Source organism: Polyodon spathula, chromosome 40, assembly GCF_017654505.1.
Source record: "Polyodon spathula isolate WHYD16114869_AA chromosome 40, ASM1765450v1, whole genome shotgun sequence".
NCBI lineage: Eukaryota > Metazoa > Chordata > Actinopteri > Acipenseriformes > Polyodontidae > Polyodon > Polyodon spathula.
Genome location: NC_054573.1, coordinates 1,520,147 through 1,544,542, shown reverse-complemented (window position 1 = coordinate 1,544,542; position 24,396 = coordinate 1,520,147). Strand labels below are relative to the sequence as shown.

Sequence of the window (24,396 nt, the reverse complement as noted above, 5' to 3'; positions counted from 1 at the left end):
ATGTCACGAACAAACTGAACATGTCACACCAAGGCATATTCCAACGTATTATATAAAGTAACTGATTTAATAATAGGCAGCATCTCTGTACCTCCTTAGCACCTTCCATGGAACCCAAAATGGTTCGCTTATCCACTTCTTTTTTGAATGCTACATCACTGACTTCAAGCCTGTTAACCAATCAGAGGGAAGTCGGACTTGACGTTTCCTAGATCCAATTTCTTTGCCCCGTTTTAACTCACCTTCAGATTATATTTGACAGGACCATTTTGGTAACTCTTTGTTCTATACGAAGGATTCCATCTCAAAAGAAATCTGTTCCTTAAAAAAGAATTCCAATGACTGGTACCTTTCCGACTCTCTTCCCCTCGACAGCCAGAGCTTTCATTTTGGAGAAGTAATGGTAAAAGGACACGATGTAGGTGATGATTGACTTTTCATCTGGATTCTCTGTGTTGACATCTGCAGGGAGAGGCAGGGAAGGGTTTTATAGAATGGAAGTCACTGGCGCTAATAAAAAGGCTAGGATCGGGAATTGTTATAAAGCCCACCTTCTGGGTCCAGAAGTTTGGTCAGTCCGAGGTGCTGCTCTGCACTGTTGAAGGCCTGCTGGAGATTGTGGGTGGCGTTGGATTTGCTCAGCTTGCTGAATTCGATCAGATCTGGCCTAAAACAGTAAGAAATCACATGCATTTTAAAACAGCCTTGCATGCATTTCCATGCTTGTGATTGGTTCAGTAGAAGCTGTCTGAGATCTCGACTGGCTGCAGCACAAGCTCTCCAATTAACCCCGCCTCCTGATATGGAAGGATCATTGCGGGAAGTATAAATAATGCGATGACTGAAGCATTTGTTAAACGTTTTGATGCTTTTATTCTGTATTTACTGTTATTTTTATGATTGCTTTAAGTGCTGTTGTCCTGTCTGAATGGTTTCTCTCTTTTTGCCTTTGGTTTTATGATGATATTTCTTGACGTCTTCTCTTCCTAGGAACCTCTTGCAGAGCAGAGGTATAGCTCAAGGGTTCTATCCTGGTTAAATAAAAATACATTTGAATTAGATTTTATAAAATGGTATGTATAATACGGCAAGAAAAATAAGTTAAAAATGTATTAGAAATGTATATTCAGGCTTGCTCAGCCAGCGAAAGCTTTGAACAATCCTCAGAATCAGACCAATCAAGTCCAACTAACCACTAGCTGCTTTAGACCTTACAATAGGTTGTCTGATTTTCAGCCAGGTGGATGGCCAGGTGGATGGTTTTATGGGGTTACCTGTGTTTATGGATCAGAGCATTGAAGGCTAGCCCGTCTCGCCAGCTGCTTGTGAAGTTTTGAATGCTCACTTCGGGATAGCTGGCAAAGGATTCAAAGAGACACACTGTCGGTCAACCTTTCTCTTACTGGGCTTTCCGTTCATTGCACAAAATGGAAGAACTGGGTAAAATCTTGCAAAATACCTCGTACAAGAATTGTTGAAGGAAAACAATTTCAACAGCGTGTTTTATACCGCGCCAATGAATTCATTCAGGAATACATATCCACAGGACTCTTTATTGGCTAAAAAATTATTAGAAGACACGTTCTCACCGGAACCTATTGGTAGCAACTACAGCGGAAAGCGGTCCCTCTGAAAGTCATTCATTTTGTGCAGTGCATCATTTTATAATAGTTAATATTACAAAATGGGGGGGGAGCTCTAATACTTGTTTTCTTTGAAGGGCATAGTGTCAGCTATCGATTGTTATGCATACGCAGAGGTTTGCCGATGTTTGCAATAGCAAGAGTATGGAGATGGCTCGATAGTAAACGTACCCAGCGGTCTTCATCTGACACCAGAGAAGCAGCGCATCCTTGGCTGAACGAGTTTCCCTATTGTCTTCTGTCTCGATCTTAATCACCTGAATCTGAAACGAGCAACAAAGAGATACTCTCAAGCTTGCCTTTGCATTAGCTATGGCTTCTCTGCTCTAATTCAATATCCAATCCCAATTACTAGAACACTGTGGTGCAGTTACAGCCTTGCTAAGTTTAATTGGGTGGATTTTATTATGGTTTTATGGGTAACATATTAAATGGCCACAAATTCAGAATGAATTCTGACTGAATCCCACAAGCAATAATACTTCCTCTGAATTCTGAAGTCTTTCATTTTGAATTCAGCCCCCTGTCAATTCACGTAGGGTTAATTACCCATTGATCACATGTATAAGGCATGCATTCATGCATAAATTAACACTTCCCACAATCCTGTGGCCCTGTGGTATTCAGCCAGAATTCATTTCAAATTTGAGGCCATTATTTTAAAGTGTTACCGGTAATGATAGACGTTTCAATCTGTACTGTATATACGGTTATACTGCATCGTTTTCCTGCAGTTCATTATGCAACTGGTCTCACCCTCTGACCAGTTTAACCATTTCAGGCTCTGACATCTTTAACTATTAATGCCCTGTTGAAAATACATTATCTAGAAAGTAAACATGCTAGCTATCATATGAAAATGTTTACAACATATTTAAATGTAAAAGCTGTAGATATGAAGCTGTACTTTTGTAGCAGGGTTCCAGTGACACTATAAAACCATTCTATGTACGTTTGGACAATGTACGGCCACAAGTTTTGCATCACCTCCCTATAGAATCAACAAACGTTGCGTCATAAAGTCGAATGAAACCTGTTGAATGATGTTACGTTAACATATCGAATTACACACACTGAAAGAAAAAAAAACCCTGACAAATTGAAAAATGTGACATTTCGAAATCTAACATGAAATACTACTGTACTGCTATTATGGCTTGTGGTTGAATTGTATCATTTTGTAGTGTCTTTGATTAGATGATGTTAATAAAATATCGAAATTATGTTCATATAGTTTTTTTTTTTTTTTTTAATTTTTTATTATTATTGAGTCAATATAAAAGATCCAGGTGTTTTGCAAAAGGTTTGTCACCTTGGGCTGTGGATTACTCATTAGTATTCAAACTGGTTGAAATAAGCAAACGGGCTGTTTTTAAATGGTTCTAGATATTTAGCAGCACCATTCCAGACTATTTGTACACTGCATTTATTCAGGGTCTGGCTCAGCTGTCTGGCTGTTTTACAAAAGCTTTTTCTGTGGTGTTTTCTTTCCCTCTACATACTGCTACTGAGGTCCTGATGATAAAATGCTGACTGATCAGAGTGATAAAACCAATCAATAGCATCACATCTCCAATCACCTGCTTGTTTCACCTTCACCTGCGTACAAAATCGAACACTCACGATCCTTAAATATTGGAAAGGAGAGAAATGTCCACCTTTCACATAAATATGTAATGCTGCAGGCATTACAGCTGGAGAGGCTCTACCAGACAGACATAGGGAATTTAAATGGCTTCCTTAAAATGTGGGGGCCATTTATAAACTAATTACAGAAATATATATACAGTAGGATATACAGCTGTGGCCAAAAGTTTTACAGCATCACCCTTTAAAACTAATTTTTCTTCATAAAGTCACATGAAACCTGCTGAATAATGTAACTTTAAATGAATTGTAATACCCCGTTGTGGTTTTCCATGTACTAAATGAAAAACTGACAAAATTGAAAAAAAAATGACATTTTGAAATCTAGCATGAAATACTGGACTACTATTATGGCTTCCGGTAGACTTTTGTGACATCATTTTGTAGATTCTTTGATTATGTTAAAGAACAATTATGTAGTACCTGAAAGCGGAGGATGATGGTCCAAATTAGGCCCAGTGAGAGACGATGGTTGCCGTCGACGATGTCGTGGGAGCCCACGTTCTCCAGGTGGACGCGTTGCTCTTTGAGGAACGTCAGAGCCTTGTCCACGTTCTCCAGGCAGTGGATCCTCATGCGACCCCGTGTGGGCTTGGGCTTAAACAAGAGTGAGGTGGAGTGAGCAGCTGGGAGGTAAAGATGGAGGGAATGAGAGAGGGAGGCAGAGAGGGAGAAGGAGGTAGGGAAGCAAGAGGGGAGGGAGGCAACGATGAAAAGGAGGCAGTCTTAGTGAGGAATGGTAAGGAGACAGCCAGGAAGTGAGGGAGGCGGATAGGCAAGGGGTCAGGATGGAGTGAGAGGGAGAGTGGGAGATGGGGTGGGGGGGGGGCTAGAGGCCGGACCCACCAGCTGTTCCCCAGACAGCACCTCCAGCAGCCTGGTCAGCATGTATCCATCTCGGAGGTCATTGTAGAGGTCAGCGATTCGACAGGCGACCCGCGCCAAATGAGAGTTCACCCACTTGGTGAAGGTTTTCTTCTGAACAGCATCGCGCTCGTCTGACACGAGAGAGAGAGAGAGACAGAGAGTCACACCAAATGAAGAGGAAGGAGAGTCCTTTGTAATCCCGGATATTTGTTCCCACCAGTGAACATTTGTTCCCCTGCATGCATGTTTGTTATGTATCCTATTTTTATGTAAATTCTGTGTGTATAATGCTGGTAAATGTGAGTAATGTTTGCAGGCTGTTCTCGTGTATTATTGTTGGTGAGATTGGACCTGTCAGAGGGGACTGGGTGGTAGATGTTTAGGGTCAAGGTTTTAGTTGAAAATGAATGGATATAGACTTATATACAAAGAAAGATTACTGCGTTACAAAAAAAAAATAAGGGAGTACAAATATATTAGGAAGGGGAACAAATATTCCCGAATGTGGGTGAACATGCACTGTGTGACAGCGAGTACTTCAGTGAATAAGAGATTCAGCCAACCTGCCAGTGCTCTGATCCGGGAGCACTCAAAGAGCCTGGCTGTCGTGCTCTCTATGTCCCAGGGCTGTTCCGGGGTGCTGGCGGGATGGTTATTGTTGTTGAACTGCCTCTGTGCCTCTGCATTGTCCAGGTCTGTGCTTACGTTCGCCATGGCGCTCCGCCTGCACTCACCTATGGCGCCTGATACAGAAAGCGCAGTTCAGCGAACACGACAGAAGGGAGGAAAGCTTAACTGGAATTTCAAATATGATGGCATCTGAAAGTGTGCTGGTATATTTTTGCAGGGAATTCTAAAAAAATTCTAAAAAAATTCTAAACTACGTTCTCAGTTCATGGCCTGTTATACAGAATTAATGATGTGGCCACTGAAAACCAACAGGCTCTGTCATGTAGACACAGGCCCCTGACTCACTCTGTCCAACAGACTTCAATACAGTGCTTGGCTTATTGCTGTTGAAGCAACTGTATGACAGGCAACTGTGGGGACAGTGTAAGATCTGAGTGTCTGTATTAAACATTTGCACATGTTTCTCCTGCTTTCCTACAGTCAACCACAGATGTTATAATGCTTTACCATGCTAGCTGTGGTTAACCCTGTGCTTTACTGCATGTTTTTACTATGGTATATGTAACAGGGCAGAGGCTAGGCTCAAACTAGCGACCGTGCACATCGCAAGTGAGCATCTTAACCAGGCTTTCTGCATTCTTGGTCACCGCATCTCATCTCACTAACTTGGTTTACATTTCAAAATTCAAACAAATATTCCGTCATTTCTGAAAAAAATTGTAATTCGTACCACATTACAGCAAAAATAAACAAACTGTAAAAGAAAGGAGAAAAGCGCTATTCTGCCCAGTAGAATGTGAGCTATACATTTCAGACCTCATTCATCCACAGGTTTACCTTGCATGTACTTTTTAAAGCAGCCTTTTATGTGTTGCATGAATGGATTTCCGGGTGTATTTGTTCGATATTCAGATATGAGTCCTAGCACAAACTCAGCTGATGCTTTATTTCATTTGCATTCAACAGGACACACTGCATGTTTGCTCATATGCAATTCAATTTGAATTACTGGCATTTATTGTAAGGCCAGTTTTTATAGTACGCTCACACACAACCCTCCAGCATATCTTCGATTGGGCAGATTGGGGTTTCCAGTGGGGGCCCTGTGAGAATGCAGACCATAACCATACCCAGTCCTTCCTGACCCAAATACATCCAGGTTTGCTCTACCCTGGAGCCTGGAGCAGGAGACTGGCAAGATGCCAGCCTCACTTAGTTCATCTGCCAACGGCGATCTTTCTAATCTCTGTGGCTTGTTTACATTCACACTCCACTAAACGATATAAACCAAGGAAGTGTTACTGTTCCTCATTCCTGGATTCAAAGAGTGGGGTAAGGAAAACAGCTGGACATATGAAATTGAGACTGAATCCTATATTTAACATCTTTTTTTAATGAAAAAATCAGGGACTTTTAATGGTTGGGGTCAATTGCTTTTTTTCAATTCTAATTCCAATTCCATTGTAATCAATTCCGATTCCAATGCCATGTTCATTAATTTCGATTCCAACTGTATGCAGTCATACCACCTATAAAACATCTTTATTCTTTCATGAACCATTTGGTGAACTGCAATGAGCGATGTTGTGCTTTTGGACTTGTATCACTAAACAAACAATACATACCCCCATTACGATATCATAGATCATATATCATGGAAAGAAAGTATCACGATTCATCGATCCATGATAAATCATTACACCCCTATACCCAAGTTAAAAATAACATTTAAAAGCAATAATAAGTGATCATGTTGGTAATACTAATAAGAGATGAGGGAGATATATATATATATATATATATATATATTATATAATATATATAGATATATATTATAATTAATATATATATATATATATATATATATATTTGCATTTAAAAAAATAAAAGACAGTGTTGGCTTTGGGCGGTGAATATGTTGTGATGTTTGCATTGAGGTGGAATAGGAATTTGGGGAGAACAGACGAAGGGCCCCAGATACAGCCAGTGTGACCTTACTGTGAAGCTCTTTGCTCTCATTTCATTATCAGCTCTGGGTTATTAAGTGCAGCCCTGTTGAGTACGAACAACAGAATAAACCTGAGGGAAGACGAATGCCCGGCTGCATTACTGCACATCTCGTCATCTCTCTGCTCAGAGATGGCATAAACAGCCCGGGCGAGCTTTCATTCGCTTGTCTTTCAACAAGGCGGAAACGCAGATGGTACCATCAGAACAGTTGAGATTTCTAAGGGGATGCTTTGAAAAATGGTACAAACTTACTATGCATTTGTGTGTGTGTGTGTGTGTGTGTGTGTGTGTGTGTGTGCGTGTGTGTGTGTGCATGCTTGCGTGCGTGCGTGCGTGCGTGCATGCATGTGTGCATGCGTGCGTGTTTGTGTGTGTGTGTGTTGGTTCCACAGCATATTTCTTCATGGTTCATTGGCTGTCTTGTAGCTGTAATGTGGTAATAATAAAGGCTTGGCCAAGATTTGGATTCAGGACTTCTTCTTCTTCTTTATTGCATTGTTTATGAAGTCATTGGAAAACTTGAGTATGCACAACAAATATATGTGCTTAGTCATGCTCAGCATTTAGCTTTTAAAATGTGTGCATTGATTACAGTTGCTTATAGATGGATGCTTGTAAGAAATGCACAGCACTAATGCATGCAAGAATCTATAATGACTAGTAATGCTCATAAATTCAGACTTGTTCTGTCCATATTGTTATAGCTGATTGCACATTGTATACTCTGTGCTTAAAACTAGAGGCAATTCTCACAATTCACATGGCAATGAATGTACGGCCCAATTAGCGCATGATATCAAATGTCGAAAAAGTGCTGCTGACTCAGTTCGGATAAATGCACAGCATATTTAAAATAGCTAACTACTGTTACTAAATAGCCTAGCGAACCATTATTAGCAACGCTATGGAGAACTTAGCAGGACACTGGTCAAGTTCTTACAAGAAGGCTGAACCCATTTGTGGCTTTATTTTGGCACGATGAGGCTTTCAGAGTTCGTTTTAATCGAACCGAACTTAGTCTTTCTCAAGAGGTTGTCTCAGTCCATTTGGGCAAAGAGACTGAGTTTGTTTCAGTGACACACGGTCACTTCAGAAAAATGTTGAAGCGAACCAGCAACAGAAAAAAGAAAAAGTCCTTTTCAAGTGAAGGAAGGGAATCAGGTTATTTTCCTCCAGAATTTCGTTTCATAGTGAACTCGGTTCGGTTACTTTAGAAACGATCTGCCTACCATGGACTGCGCAGTGACGTCACATTCCAAAGCAGCGTGGCAATCATTCTGATTCTTATTAATGTTATAACGCTTAGTAGTATTGAGATTGGTTTGAAGTGATGATCTTGTTGAATAGCGCCAGCTATGATCTATCTGTGGTGTAAGAGCAAAAGCAGTGGAAAGAAATGGCTATGCAATGTCTACTTGGGACAGGTTGTCACATAATATTTGGGGTCAGTTGTCACATGTGACAGCCAGCCCCAACAATAGCCCATACCCATAAACAGATATGGCCAAAAGCTTTGCATCACCTAGAATTTTAAGGTAGAGACATAATTAAAAAAAAAAAAACAACAACACATAACTGTCCTGCCCAGTCCAGTATTTCTCAAGCTTGGTGTAACATCTCTGTTTCCCTGGAACAGACCACGTTTATCAATGTATAGAGATTGCACTGTATAGAGATTGCCCTCACAACTACAATAAACTGTCCACACCGCTGTCACTGACAGACAAACCCCAGAAACACTGCAAACAAGAACAGCTATTATACATGCATGGATAATTATATATATACCAGAGTGGAGTTTTGTTTGATGAGTTAGAAATAGTAAATACAAATATAATGAGAGTCAATGAGAAGTCCCCACAAGTATAGGAATGCAAATATGTGTGCGTGCGTGCGTGCGTGCGTGCCTGTGTGAATAATGCGTGCCTGTGTCATATAACCAGTAGAACTGGAATTACAACATAGACTCAGATGTAATAAAATTGCCCAAAAACAGATTCATTCAACGATTAAAATAAACATAAATCCGTGGAGACATTCGCTTTCTGGGCATTGGAGAGTTAAAACACACGCAGGCACAACTGTTATTCAAACCCAGAGAGAGAGAGAGAGAGAGAGAGAGAGAGAGAGAGAGAGAGAGAGAGAGAGAGAGAGAGAGTGGCTGAGGTGTCATTGCTGTGCCTTTCACCTTAAAACGACATACAGCGCTGTCCCAAGAGTCTGCTTCTGGAACACAACCTCCGGTTAAATGCGGATAGCGTCTTATTACACTTTTACAGAATGCTATGACGCTGTATATTCTTTACCGACATGCCGAACATATGTATACAGAAACCCGTACGGTGTTAGCGGTACGAATTACAAACGCAACGTGAAGCACACAGCTGCAGCATCACCTACACGTCGTATATAACGCATGTCTCGAATGCCTACTCTATTCCATTGCCATGTCATTCTCGAGAAGGCTGCATTACAAAGAGATAATGAGAGACGAAAAAAAAAAAAAAAAGAAAGATGCCCAGGACAGGGAGATACATACAATGCCAGCCTTTAAAACGTATTATTTATTGCATTGCAGGAAAACCAGAATTGATGTGAAACGCATCTTTTGCTTTTCAGTTTTAATGTCAGGCAGGAACGAACCTGACAGTCAGCCGCTAGCATTGTATTTAAAAGGCATGTGGCAGTCTTCTGAACATTTAAAGACAATATTCGCTTGATATAAGACTTTCGTGCGAGCAAAAAGGCATTTAATTGTAAGTAATGTGTAGCGGGAGGCCAGGTTTCAAATCTCCGATCTCCAATTTTTTTTATTTTTTGAGGAAAAATATATACATTTACATTTACCTTTATCAAAGCGTTTCTGAAACACTGGATTCAACTAAGCAAATAGAAGTAATGTTTAAAAACATACACTGTGTTCAAATAACTGCAGTGTAGCCCAGCCGCTTTCAACCAGGCCGGTGCTGGCATCGGGGAAACGAACGGGATAGCAAAGGGGGGGTGGAGGGTGGGGGTGTTAATAATCTCAGTGACTGTGATCTGTACAGATTTTATGAAATATTTATAGTAAAAGTGCTTGATCTTACCTTCCCCCGCCCTCCCCAGTCCTCCGTCGGGTTTAGCTTGCTAGCCGCCGGAAAGAATATTCCCAAAGGGTGCCCAAGTAAAATTTGAGTATTCAGTTCAGTGACTGAGATTCCCGTACCCGACTCGCCATTAGACCAGCATCACCAAAAAATAATAATAATAATAATAATAAAAAAATACATAAATCAAAGCAGAAATTATGAAAATGAGCATATAAAAATTAATAAATAATAAAATAAAAATTCCTAACGAGGAGTTTTAGTTAAAGATAGAGCGATTAGCCTGCTCTGGCGTTTCTCATTACGCTTGCTAGAATCCACAGCCGGTGTTTGAACGTCCTATAACCACCGACCACAGCAACGCTCTCTCTCTCGCTCTCTCTCTCTCTCTCTCTCTCTCTCTCTCTCTCTCTCTCTCTCTCTCTCTCTCTCTCTCTCTCCCTCTCTCTCTCCTTGCAACAATGCGAGCATAAGCAAAAACTGTACAGCAACGCCGAGCATCCCACTTCCGACAACGAGACAGTCTTGTTTTTATTTCAAGAACTCTCCCGGCTCTGTATGTAGCGCAGTATTTATTTATTGATTTATTTAATCATTTTTACATTTAAATTATAATACTATTAAATATTAAATAAGCTAGACCGATGCAATCACGCCTTCCCACCCCGAACCCCACGTCCATGATATGGGGCACACAAGCCGAGGTCGATTTAGGGTTCAGCACCATGGACAGGTCAGTATCGTCACACCTTGAACGTCACACCTTCTTATAAAATAAACTCACCTTTGGATGTTTACTTCTTCCCGGGGCTTGCAAACTATTATACTATTCAACAGGAGCAGCTGTTTTAAAAAAGAATCCGTAAATCGAAAGTAAAGCATAATTTCAAACGAACCCTATTTCTTCCGGAATATATCAGTGGGAACGTTTGATAATAATAAAAAAAAAAATACATGCATATATCGTTAATAAGAAGCCCCTCAAGAGAACAGCGCTGTAAATTCTGCCAGAAATTCGGTCAGTAATCGCATGGACTTCGAAGCCCCCTTATGGTAATACACTCCAACTACAGAACTGTATTTTAATCAGAGGTCTGGTAAAGCATAGGCAAGCATTGTAAAGCACAGAGAGGTCTGGTAAAGCATAGGGAAGCATTGTAAAGCACAGAGAGGTCTGGTAAAGCATAGGGAAGCATTGTAAAGCACAGAGAGGTCTGGTAAAGCATAGGGAAGCATTGTAAAGCACAGAGAGGTCTGGTAAAGCATAGGGAAGCATTGTAAAGCACAGAGAGGTCTGGTAAAGCATAGGGAAGCATTATACAGCATAGAGAGCTATGTTTTTACGATGGGGACATTTTGATAAAGTTATTGACAAACTACCCTTTGTGTAACACAAGGTGACTACATTGCAGTTTAGAAATGATATGCACGCTCATTGTGCCTGCAGCCATACATTGGAAGCCCCCACGGTAAGAATGCTTTTAAATGACAACCAATCGCGTACGCTTTCATCTTCCCTCCCCAGGAGGAGTTTGTTACGGAAGTGAGCTAAATTATTTTAAGGGGGGGGGGGGGGGCTGTACCGTACAGACAGAAGCGCTTCTAACCTGAAACACAGAAGCCCGAACTACCCGCGCTAGTTGCAGGAATTCCTGGGAGCCTCGTTTAAAATCGATACTTTATTGCAGTCAGTTGTATTGATTGCTTACCATGGCTGAGAGTATTAAGAACGTGCTGATATTCGGAGCGACTGGAATGACTGGGCTCGCGACACTGCGTGTTCGAGCGTCGGTGAGGGAATATATTATATATATATATATATACTGTGCAGAAACGATCACCACACGGTGTGAAATAGTGTTAATAGCTAAGAATGCACAACGCAAAAACCCGCGACAATTAATACGTTTGTTAGCAATATTGGCGTTTTGGCGAATATCTAAACTGTATGTTGCACGCTTTTCAAATACGTACAGTACAGTGACCCAGGTCTGTGGCATAGCGTTGTACATACATGCAACTGGTTATTATGTGGGTAACGTTTTTTATTGCGATTCCATTTACGGTACAGAAGTGTTTACTAAAATATTTTGTGTCGGATTTGCATTTGTACTGGGCAGAAGGTACGCTGTTCAAAGTAAATTTTGTGCTGTGTGTTTGAAGAAAAGTATTCTATGGCGAATTGGTCTACAAATAAAATTGTGTCAGTTTTTTGTTAAGCACATGGAAATCTACAAGTATGTAATTCAAAATGCAAACGTAACATTATTCAACAGGTCTCATTCGACTTCATGAAGCGAAATTAGATAATTATGTACGGTGGTGTTAACCACAGCTATGCACACGTACACACACACACACACACACACACACACACACACACACACACACACACACACACACACACACACACACACACACACACACACACACTATCTACCACAGAAGACAGGAAGCACCATTGCCAGGTTTTTGTACATGCTTGAGAAGCGCGGGTGTGCGTCTTAATAAACTCATAGCAAAAGCAGGAATGGATCAAACTGCAATGCAACTGGAGTCTTATTGCCATCGCTGCTGTGTTACAGATACTGTAATTGGTCCTGCCTCAACACTAATGATATAACACGTGTTAGATGCATGACCTCGCTACAGGTGTAAATATCTTTTAAAGAAGTCAGCCTAGCATTTCCATTTTAGACTCTAACATGTTGTTGCATTGTTGTCCACAAAAAAAAAAAAAAAAAAAAAGTCAGAGTGCTGAGTCATGGTCACCAGACCAGGCAGTTTTGGCTGAGTCATAGTTAGAGGTGATCCAGCTAGGAGTGATAAGTCATTGCTATGCCTTCTGGGCTGTCTAATCACTCCAGAACAGGCAGGAGGGAATTATATCTTAGTCTGTCTGTTTCTTGTTGAAGCCACACCTATGGCAACAGTTTTAAAACTTGATTGGCCAAATTCTATACTGAAGAAATGCCCTCAATCTATAGATAGGGCACGCTGCTTTAAGGAATAAGGTTGGGGTACATTTCTTTAGTTTAAGGCTCTGAATCTAAGTGAAACAGTGAATGTTGATCCTGTATTTTGTAGCAAAGCACAGGAAGCTTGGGTGCAGGTTTGCACCATTGTATAGTTCACCTGTATTGCTCTTGCGCAAAAGCCACAAGCAGCTATTTTTAAAACCCAATGCATTTGTTATTTATGAAGGGAAATGTGGATGTTAAGAATAAATGCGTCGGTTTGTAGTGCCTTCCCTTTGTTTCTGTTGCTCTGCTTTGTCTGTGTATTTGCTTTCCCCTCCACTCAAATTATTGCATGTGCTCAATATAAAGGCAAGCTTGTGGAAGTTATTGATAAGGGTGGTCCTTATTTGGGTGTGATACATGGGGGGTGGCTGTGTGTTCTGACCTCTTGTAGTGATATATCTTATTAGCAGGGTGTGTGTCAAATGCAGGCATTGTTATTAGAAGATACCCCAGCTGTATAGTAATACTGGAAAACAGTTCCAAAAGAAAGAATTGTTAAAGAATGATGTAACCTCAGGTTAGGTAGAAAAAGGCTTGCATACTGTTTATTTGTTGGACCAGAGGAATGAGGACTCTGTTGTCCCCAAAATTGGTAATTATGCATTAAGTGCCTTTCTTGTATTGCATGCTGATGTTTAATAAACTATTAGTATTAAATTGACTTAGTGTTGAATTGAGCAATAATTCTGGGTTTATCCACAAAAATAAGACTGTGAGACAGTAACACAGATTCTTTGTTTGCACTGATTCGTTCATTCTCCATTCCACAGGGTATAATGTGACTGTGCTGGTAAGGGACCCAGCTAAGCTGCCCACCGGGCACAAGGCCTCCCGAGTGGTGACTGGGGACGTCCTGAATAAGGAGGCCGTGAGGCATGCCATGGAGGGGCAGGACGCTGTCATCATCATTTTGGGGACCAGGAATGACCTCAGTGAGTCTTGACAGCTGAGCAATTACTGCAAGGCAAAAAGTCCAGAGTGAAAGTAGAGGGAGCTGGTTTGGAGCTGGGATCTTGGGATCGGTAGCCTACATGGGTGTGACCCAACCAGTGCTTGATGCCCAGGGCTGGCAGGCAGGTGGCTGGGCAGAGGGTGCTCAGATCAGGTTTGAGGTGCACTCTCACTGTACCACACTAGCCACTGCTGTTGGGTTTAACCTCACGTTAGCCCTACATTCAAAGCGAGTATGTTAACACAGGATTGGCTTGTAACAATGTATATTAATATTTATTCCCCGTTGAGATTGAATATCCCCACATACGGGGAAGAAGAATCATGTATCACAACTCAAATTCGTATCTCGCACTTTAAGCTGATATGTAGGAATCCAATCCATTTTCACACTGCACACCTTAATATCGCATGCTTTCCCGCTACACAGTGTCATGGATAATGCCTTCATATGCTTTTTGTATTATTATTCTGCAGCGAAAAGATGGAGATGTACCTGTATCGATGCCACGCTATTGACGATAAGTTAAATTTGCGCTGCAGATAAACTGCAGTTACAACGTTGGCCACAAGAGGTCGCCAGGTCCTAAGGAAAATAATCTTGTTAGCGAGAATATTTTTCTTTATGCATTGTCGTTTTGCTGTTTTTATTTCTGCCCCTAGGTCCTACTACAATGATGTCCGAAGGCACCAGGAATATCTTGGATGCTATGAAAGCACGTGGGATTCGCAAAGTTATTGCTTGCATGTCGGGTAGGAGTTAACAAAATAACCTAGTCACACAGGTTGGAATATCTTTGCCAGTCTGTATTGTAATCTACAGCTCTGGCCAAAAGTTTTGCATAACCTAGAATTTTATTATATATATATATATATATATATATATATATATATATATATATATATATATATATATATACAGACACACACACACACACACACACACACACACATATATATATATATATATATATATATATATATATATATATGAACAGAATTTAGATATTTTATTTAACATCAGGTTAATCAAAGAAGCTACCAAACGATATTGCAAAAGTCTACTGGAAGCCATAATAGCAGTACAGTAGTCTTTCATGTTAGATTTCGAAATGTCACATTTCAAAATTTGTGTCTGTTTTTCATGAGGTATATGGGAAACTACAAAGCGGTTTGTAATTCAATATGTTAGCGTAACATTTTTCACCAGGTTTCATTCTATAGGGTACTGCAAATCTTTGGGCCATAGCTGTGGAAAGTTGAAATAGGGATTCCATGACCCTATCGAATGATGTGGGTTACATTGTGCAGCGAGTCTCTCGTGAGATACATGTTCACTCATTAAATTAAGCCAGTGTGTGAATGAGGCATTAGTCCTATTTTCAAGTTTTGTAACTTGATCGAGAGAAAGAAGTAGAAATGTGGGCTGATGGAGTGGTGTGTTAATACCAGAGAGATCTGGGGATACTAGGATGTTATAGCCCATACTGGAAGATTGAGGATTCATAAACCCCTGTCTGTTTTTGCCGTTGTAGCTTTCCTCCTGTGGGATCGCGCCAAGGTGCCCCCTCGTCTGGTGGCTGTCACTGAAGATCACGACCGTATGTACCAGGTGCTGAGGGACTCTGGTCTGGACTACGTGGCAGTCATGCCACCTCATATTGCAGGTGAGGGCTGCCATTGACCCCCTGCACAGTTAACAAGCAAAATGTGGAAAAGAATTCACCTGGCCTTGCACATACAATCAGGAGTGCTGGAAAGGATGAGTGACTTGTATTACCCCATGTCTCTTTTGAACTGTAGCACTGTAACCCTAGCAACAGCACTGGTTCAATGTTGGTAACTGTTTAAACTCAAAAGTTATTATGAATGAACTTTCCTCTTTTGCTCTGCATCTCTCGTTTTTCTTTTTACCAAAATGTCAACCCCTGTTTTCCTCCAGATAACCACCCCTTAACGGAGAAATACACTGTCACAGAAAACATGTTGAAGGGAAGAGTCATCTCCAAACATGACCTGGGCCATTTTTTTGTCAAGTGTCTGTCTACCAGTGACTGGGACCAGAAAACTGTTGGGCTTTCAGGAGAATACAGTTAATGGAGGCCTCATCGTCGACGAGATGACTAGCGTAGTCTGTTTTATCTGCACAGCTGTTTGCACGACTCCCCTCATCATCGCTCTACTCTAATGATTGCAGGGGTGGGAATAAGACTCCCATTGCATTGCACTTTCACCCATTCCAGGTTTTAATACGAGCTTCATTCATGGATCAAACTGCTATGCAATGGGAGTTATTTCCATCCAATTTGAAAAGTCTCTGAAGATGTGACGCTAAACAACATAAGAACATAAGAAAGTTTACAAACGAGAGGAGGCCATTCGGCCCATCTTGCTCGTTTGGTTGCCATCGTTCCACTTCCATTTCTGCACGCACCTTTTAGGGTCATTAACTGCTCCCGGTGTAAACGAATATGGGTCCCCCCCCACGTGCATTTTTATAATTGATCCGATATTGATGCACATTCTGCAGGTATAGTGCTGGTAAATGTGAGGAATGTTTGCAGGCTGTTCTCATGTGTTATTGTAGGTGAGATTGGACCAAAGGGGACTGGGTGGTACAAGGTTAGGGTTAGAGAAAGTGGTCCTAAAATTAAGGTTTTAGTTGATAGTACATAGATATAGAAAAAAAAGAAAGATTACTTTGATACAAAAAAAGAAATAAGGGGGTACATATATTCAGAAGGGGAACCAATTTTCCTGAGTATTGGTTCCCAGGGGGAAACAAATATTTGTTCCTGGGGGGAACAACTATTCAGGGAGAAGGAAGGCAGCAGTGGCAATGGTGCTTTTAAATGCTGGGTTTGAAAACCTTCTTTCCTGCACTTTTGAAGCCCCACGTCACGGAAACAAGATGTCCTGCAGAATGAAAATAAAGGGCTTGGAAACTTTTGCAATTTTAACAGTTCTTATTCGAAAAAATAAAATCTTCCCCGGCTTACTGTGTCTGGTGTTGTCATTTCAACAAGTTCTGTTTAATAAATTTAAATGCACCTGGACATTGGTCCTATGTATCCAGTTTTGTAACATAGCTTTAACCAAAAATCTCGTAAAAAACGCGCTCCTGTCAACATTTCACTTTGCAATGACAACTTGGAAACAGTTACAGAAAAAAAAGCAGATGTCATCGTGTTGTTGTTTGTTTATCTTATAATAAAAGTACACCTGATGTCTGTACCTTTAATTACCAATGCGAGTTAGTGGGCAAGTTGTGACGCATGTCAACTAAATTCACACTGACTGCACGCACGCCCTTCATTTGTTAGGGTATGGAAGGGCATCCTGGTTGTTTTTTTTTTTTTTTTTTTGTTTGTTTGTTTTTTAAGCGTTATTTATTTAGTACACGTTTAAAAGATTAATTTCAGACATGAAATCAAGAGTAACGAAAATTTAAAGTCGTGGCTGCACTTCGCGGTGCAAATAAATACAGATGGGTTGCCGAGTGCTGCAGACTTCTTAACAATGTAAACAATCAGGTGTTTTTTTTTAATTATATTTAAGTTTTACATTAACATATCTTAACTAATATTAGATTCAATGTCAGATCGGTCAACACTTGTTTAAAATGACATATTAGTTACAATGGGGGTGTTAGCACCGAATTACAACGATTTCTGTGAAACCGCTAGCCAATTCTCGTCTCAGAGGGTCAGGGCTTAAAACTCTTTCACGAGTTTATTAATGCAAACTCCATATATACCGCCACGAATTTCTCATTTCATTTCATTTTTTTTTCCAGTTATCTGATTGGCCAAATTAGTTCGCGTAATGTTCGTACTCTGCCTTGTTTGTTTTTATTGTGTTGTTATTTTTTATTTTATTTATTTATTTTGTGTAATATATGAGAATGTTCCCTGTAAAGCGCTTTATTAAAAAAGAAAAAAAGAAAAAACGATGACTGATTGATAGGGAAGGGAAGGGAAGGGAAGGCGGAAATGCATTTCTCGAAACATCCAGATTTGGCTCAGCTCCGGCGGTGCGCATTACCCTGAGTGCATGGCCTTTTTCACACAGTGGAAGACAAAAAACATATACAGTATCTATGCATGCATGCATGCATATATATATATATATATATATATATATATATATATATATATATATATACACACACATACACACACACACACACACACACACACACACGCGCAACGCGCAAATTCAGTATTGAAGACATCTCCTAGGATATGATTTGTCAACCGCTTAACGATTATCGTTTTTTTTTTTTTTTTTTTTTATATCACCAATAAATTATAACCCCCTGATTCTGTAAACTCTGAAACCCCCCCAAAAAAAAAAAAAAAAATAAAGACTTCCGTGTTATTCATTTCTTAGGCTAAGATCGTATAGTTAGTTTATGTATTTAGTTATTTATTTATTTAAACTATAATCTGGACCCAAATACTTTTTTTCAAGCAGCCTGAGTGCTTCAAAAAAACACACACACACACAGAGCGAAGCAAACAGCCCCCCCCCCCAAACACACACACGAGTCCCTCTGCAAAAAAAAAAATAAATATATATCTCTCTCCAAATTGCCTTTCTTGGTCGTGTGCGGGGCGGGCACTGTAGCTGTAATTATTCGACTATTTGATTTTGTTCCGCCTCTGGGTCTAAAACCTGCCGTCCTTTTTTTTTTTCTCTCCAACGCGAGGAATATACAGCGAGCGACACGTTGAAAGGGGGATTTAATTTTTTTTTTTTTTAAAAAAGAGACGGACCCCGTCCCCGTCCCAGTCACAACCAGGCAGCCAATAGGCGCGCTTTCATAGCCTTGCCCAAGACGGGACCCGAGTCTCTTGTTTGTGAAACAAGGGAAGGATCCAGAGAGAGACTCGCAAACACACGCACTGCAAAGCGGCGGTATTGCGAGCCAGTCAAATAAAGAAGGAAATCGTTTTTTTTTTTTTTTTTTTTTTTTGTGCTATATGCTACACATCTCTAAATGCGGCGAGGTTGAAGACCGTATTGTTCAACGCAACGAGGTAAATTTAACTTAACACGTAATATATATATATATATATATACTGACGTTTCCTTGACAAAATCTTCTTTTCTCTGTCGAAAAAAGGAGCCTCGACGCAACAAATAGCGATATATTATGGCTTATGATGTCTCAAACTTAAAACAAAATTTGTTTATATATATATATACACACACACACACACACACATATACTCTGAACAGTACAGAACTGTTTGCTTGGGTTCTGTTAGTAAACCGGTAGAATTTTGTGTTTTTATTTCAGTACCTTTGATTAGACTTGCATTTCAAAGTCATGTTTTAATATATGCATTAATTATTTAAGATTTCAAAGTATTATATAAATAATAAAATGAAATCGTCTTTTGATTTTTCCGCTCTCCCAGACAAAATTTAGAAATTTTATATATATATAAATAAAATTTTTGTTTGTTTGTTTCTGTAAAGGGGAGATGTATGCGAAAAAATGTAAACGTAAACTATCACATATATATTAGTTGACCTTAGATTTATTTTATTTATCCCCCCCCGTACTTAATGGGCTGCTGTGACGTCACAGTTTCTTGTTTGATCGCTTTTGCTCTTCGTGCAATATAGTACTGTGTATTATCGTAAACACCGATTGTACTTGAGTTGAAAGAAATTAAAAAAAGGCAAGGTTTGCAATTTCGTGGAAAATGAAATTAAAAAGCACATCACTCTGGCGGTCATAAGGTAGGCGCATCTGGTTATGGGAATTGTAGTTCGTGTAACTGTGGTTATATATATATATATATATATTTTTAGGGGCGTCTTTAAAAATGGTTGTATCGATCCCATAAACTATTATTTTTTAAAACGCGTAAACGACGTATGCAGATAACGGTTAATTGCAATCACTTGATTAACGTGTGGATCAAATGCAAAATGTTCACAGTTTTGTTTTTATGCCCGACCAGCCGGTGAAAACACGGTTAGAAAAATAAGATTACACCACAAGACCGTCCCGACTGGGGCTGTCTTATAAAACTACACTTCCCGTGGGGCAGTGCACTCGGTGCCGTCTTGCGCCTGCGCCGAGAGCAGCTCGAATCCGCAGGCGGGAATGAGTGGCTCGCGAGTGGGGTTCAGTCTGCAGAGAGAGGAAGGAGAAGGCGGGCGCGCAGAGAGCGCTGTTTGTTTATTTTTATTTATTTATTAGGTTTTATTTGTTTTTTTTTTAAGTATTACTGGGTTTTTAAATATTACTTTATTACTGGGTTTTAAATTCTGTACGTATTTTATTACGTTTTAATTAGTTGCTTAATATAAACGGGACTGAAGTTGAAAAGTAAGTAGCATATTTTATATATATAATGTGTTTGTTCTTTACGTATTGTACTTTATATATATATTAAAGTAAAACGACATATTTTAGTTAGACGTTGTTTGGTGCACAAATCGCGTTTTGCTTATTTTAAAAACAATTTTTTTAAAAAAATATATATTTCCAGTTGCAAAGCTGCACTCCTCCGTTTTCCATCTCATGAAAAACTCCATCTTACAGCCAGACCCCTGGTACCCCAACCCCGGGGGCATCCGAGATTTTTCGTTTGCATCTCCCCCCGTTTTCTTAAGAGGGGGGCGGGGGGCAAAGTTAAGTTCCTTGCTCCACAGCGACACGAGTCTGTGGCAATAAACTACCCCAGAAAAAAACGGGGGTGATCTAGCCCTGCAGACGTCTGCAGTTTCGGCGTGCCTTTTATTAATTTGGCATGTTAAACATTACAACGCGTTAGTGATTGCAGTCCAAATAGGGTGGTTGTTGTTGTGTGTGTGTGTGTGTGTGTGTGTGTGTGGGGGGGGGGGGGGGGGGGGGTGGGGACGTGGTTTCAGTTTTGATTTTTCTTAAAAGGAAGAAAAAAGAAAGTGGTGAAACAGGTTTAACCTTTAGCAAACATCCTGCCGCCGCTCACGCAAGTGTTTTTACAGAGGTCAGATGAAAGTACTCCTCCCACCCTAACCACAGCAGTATATGGGTGTGCCCCTGTTTATTATGAATCTATGGTAACTGTTTAAGGTGTGGAATTCTATATGCGTTGCGTGTTTGAGTAATTAACCTATTTTTTTTTTTTTTTTTCTCCAAGCGTGTGCGATTGTCTGGAAAGGGAAATAGCGACAAAAGCTACTGACCAGTTGTTTTATTACTTTAACATAACTGCACTTCTTTTTTTTTAAAGTAAAACATTTGTAAAATTTATATTTTCTGCCCCCCCCCCCCCCCCCCTGTTTAGCACTAACCTTGAACCTCTACATGTAATCTTTTGGCTCTGAAATCAGTGGTATGTCAAGTAATGAAGATATTGCACAAGACATGTTGTAGACACCTTTATTTACTGCAATCAGTTATACTGTGATTGAACTCAGGTCTGGTGTGTTTGAATAATTTCCTAATACAGCTTTTGATTTTTATTCTCGTTTTCCTTCCAGGGCTAAAATGACAGGAAAGGGACTGAAACGCAAGCTCCCTGAAGAGGGTGATCTCCCGGAGGGCTCCGCGGTTCAGAAGGGCAGCGGCTTGTATTGCACGCAGCGCCAGTCCGTCCTCAACATCTCCCTAGACAAGTACAACCGCGGGCAGAAGCTGCTGGAGCCCAGCCTTCGTCGCTCCGTCCTAATCGCTAACACCCTGCGGCAAATCCAAGAAGAGATCAGGCAGGAGGTGAGCCACCCCGGCACGCCACAGATTGGCAGCCCGCCCGCCGCTCAGATCTCTCCCCTCTCTGAATCCAACAGCCTTAAAGAGTCCCTGCCCGCGCCCGCACCTCCATCGCGGCTTTCAATGGAGAACCATCCCATGGGGCTGGGGGACAGCGATGACTGGACGCTGCTGTCGTCCGAGGAAGACTTCTCCTTGTCTTCGGCCATTTCCTCCTTGCTCAAGGAGCTGGACGTGGCGATTGATGGGAGTCCAGCCCCCAGTCCTCAGCGCACGCCCCTGGGCTCCATCGAGAACCTGGAGACGGAGAAGGCAGACAAACAAGAGCCCTGCAAGGCGGAGGGCAAGCACGGGGGCTGCAGGCCGTCCGAGACGGCGTTCGGAAACTTGGAAATCATGAGCTCCAGCTACCTTCGTGACGTCGCGCTCGACGATCTGTTTTTGGACATCGACACCTCGGTTTACGAGCGGGACGCCGGCCCGCTGGGCGGCAGGACTTTGTCTTCTGCGGCAAGCGACGAGTTTCTCAAGTATCTGCCCTCCTGCCACCCGTCGTCTTTTTCCATGAATCCGAACGCCCGGGATTTGAACGAGTTGGAGCACATCATGGAAATACTGGTGGGGTCCTGATTAAACTTTTGCAAGCAGAGAGCTGGGTTTCACAAGGGGGGGAGGGGGGGGGGGGTTGTTACCTTTTTATGAAATGAAATGAAACATTGGGTCTGAAAAAACAGAAATACTGCGCAATGAATTGTCTTCCGTGAAGATTGTTTGGTTTTTTAATGTAACTCCTAAAAATTCTTTAATATAACTAAAACCTCTTGTAACGCCTTATTGTACTACACAACTAACTTATAATACTGGACTTCTGAGCCTAAGATTTCCTGTAGAGAATCGACTGTAACCATAATGTCTCGGCAACCATCACAGAACTCAAAACTACCTCTGCTTTATATGTTATATTTATTTATTTATTTTACCCTCTGCACCAGCTGTACAAAGCAGAACATTTTCCTGCTGGTTCGTAAGTATTGCTAAAAGAAAAGGATCAGTTCTTAACTTCGAGGCTACCAGATTTATTACAGTGTAATGGTCAATATTCCAGATTCTGTCAAAACGCGATGGTTTCCAAACAGTTTATGAAACTGAAGTAATGAATCATGCGTAGTGTTCTGTTTCCAGCCAAATCTGGTATATTTATTCAGCCGTTGGTACTCCCATAACCATTTCAGTTGGTATAAACAGGATCAGTTAAGTGATTTTAATTAAGAGGCTGTGTGGTCTAGTGGTTAAAGAAACAGGCTTGTAACCAGGAGGTCCCTGGTTCAAATCCCAGACCCACTGACCCCGAGTCCATCTGCAGCTGATGCATAGTTCACACACCCTAGTCTCTTGTCTTGTGAGTTGCATTGTGATGGTGGTCCACTATGAAAGACGTTATCTGTAGGACAGATAGGGTTGATCAGCATTGTGGACACTACCTCATCCATTGGATAATGTTACATACACAATTATGATCCTGCACATATTTCCAGCATTTGACAACAAAAATAATATTGAAGTGGAACTGCTGAAAGAAGAGGTGCAGAGAATTTTATTTTTTTCCTTTCTTTAGTTTTACAGTGCAGCACGGACATGCCACTCACAAATGGTTAACCTTTGGTTTGTCATTCTAAGCCACCTTTTTTTAACTTTTTTAAACTAACACTTCTTTTTAATTTTATTTTAAATGCATCTTGATTAAAAAAAATAAAATAAATTGGTACTCCAGCAACCACAAGTTACACATTTACTAAAACATTTATTTTAAAAGGTTCTGATCCTTTCGAAACATTTGTATTTCTAATATTTTAGGTTAACTTACCTTTTTTATTTTTGTATTAAACATAACAATATATGAATGTATTAAGTTTTAAACTTGATTATATCATAAATAATTGTGCCCTATATAGAGGCTGTAACTCAATATTGATTGCTGTCCCATTTTAAGAGGCTGGTAAAGTATTGTGACGTTTACACAGTCATGTTTTGAATTTCATTTTTTATTAAGGTCTGACTGTTATGGGTGTACTGTCTTCCCAAGTTTTAAACTTTTTGTGTATGCTTTTGAGTTTCAGCTTCACAGGTATTACAAACAGAATGGTCGCTAGTCCTGTAAGCAACTATGTTTCTGTATACTGGATTGATTTGTAAATTATATTCTGTTGGGAGGGGCAACAACCCAAGGCATGTGTTAACTTTGTTCTACTGCAGACTTGGGGGGGGGGGGTCGGGGTCAATAATTAATTAGTTACAGCAGAACTAATTGCTAAAATTGCAATACTATTTTATTCAATTAGTTATGCTGCAATGGTTTGCAGTTCTACAAAGATAGTTACATAACCCACTACCTATATAAAGAGGTTTACTCTGAATAATCCAGCCATAATCACTGGCACAAATGCAATTTACTATGTGTGTTTTTTTATTTATTTCAAATGGGGGGGGGGGGGGGGGGGGGTCACTAAAAGCGGTTAAATACAGGAATGATTGTGTGACAAGTAAACGTGTGCTTTAACTGTAATCTGTGATCTGGTGTAATTTTAGTTGTGCAGGTGTGCCCAGTGTTCAACTACAATTACATTGTAATTGCAATTATGACTTGCAGAATTACGGTTGTAACTGACCTTTGGGTCTGCTGTGGTGATATTCAGCCTGAGGACTTCATTTTTGCAATTATTTTTTTTTTTTTTTTTTTAAATGCACTCTGCAAAGTGACTGCTTTACAGGGTGACAAAACCGACCTTTAAAAAAATAAATGCATGCGTTATCATTCTGTT

The 24,396-nt window shown here is 40.5% G+C and overlaps 3 protein-coding genes across 5 annotated transcripts in view; 2 read left to right on the top strand and 1 right to left on the bottom strand.

Moving 5' to 3' along the window:
* The window catches only part of LOC121305002 (spectrin beta chain, non-erythrocytic 4-like), a 48,620-nt gene extending 38,541 nt beyond the window's left edge, over positions 1 to 10,079 (bottom strand). For both annotated transcript variants that reach the window (XM_041236468.1, XM_041236469.1), the window contains exons 1-8: positions 9,887 to 10,079; positions 4,721 to 4,900; positions 4,137 to 4,288; positions 3,714 to 3,887; positions 1,815 to 1,906; positions 1,275 to 1,355; positions 552 to 667; positions 350 to 462 (exon numbers count right to left, since the gene is read on the bottom strand). In XM_041236468.1, the coding sequence (XP_041092402.1) occupies positions 350 to 462; positions 552 to 667; positions 1,275 to 1,355; positions 1,815 to 1,906; positions 3,714 to 3,887; positions 4,137 to 4,288; positions 4,721 to 4,871 (879 nt within the window). In that variant the 5' untranslated portion in view covers positions 4,872 to 4,900; positions 9,887 to 10,079. The remainder of the gene's footprint in view (positions 1 to 349; positions 463 to 551; positions 668 to 1,274; positions 1,356 to 1,814; positions 1,907 to 3,713; positions 3,888 to 4,136; positions 4,289 to 4,720; positions 4,901 to 9,886) is intronic.
* A 1,377-nt stretch (positions 10,080 to 11,456) lies between these two features.
* On the top strand, positions 11,457 to 16,855 carry blvrb (biliverdin reductase B). Its single transcript, XM_041236458.1, has 6 exons — positions 11,457 to 11,673; positions 12,374 to 12,381; positions 13,680 to 13,841; positions 14,524 to 14,613; positions 15,396 to 15,527; positions 15,803 to 16,855. The coding sequence occupies exons 1-6, from the start codon at positions 11,597 to 11,599 to the stop codon at positions 15,955 to 15,957; spliced, it is 624 nt and encodes a 207-aa protein (XP_041092392.1). The 5' UTR covers positions 11,457 to 11,596; the 3' UTR covers positions 15,958 to 16,855.
* Positions 16,856 to 18,454: 1,599 nt separating this feature from the next.
* On the top strand, positions 18,455 to 24,068 carry sertad3 (SERTA domain containing 3). Of its 2 annotated transcripts, none has more exons than XM_041236506.1 (2): positions 18,455 to 18,902; positions 21,349 to 24,068. In XM_041236506.1, exon 2 carries the CDS (start codon positions 21,356 to 21,358, stop codon positions 22,205 to 22,207), a length of 852 nt encoding a protein of 283 aa, XP_041092440.1. In that variant the 5' UTR covers positions 18,455 to 18,902; positions 21,349 to 21,355; the 3' UTR covers positions 22,208 to 24,068. The 2 variants fall into 2 exon arrangements, with proteins under 2 accessions (XP_041092440.1, XP_041092441.1); XM_041236507.1 differs by lacking the exon at positions 18,455 to 18,902 and adding an exon at positions 20,032 to 20,209.
* The last annotated feature ends 328 nt before the right edge of the window (positions 24,069 to 24,396 follow it).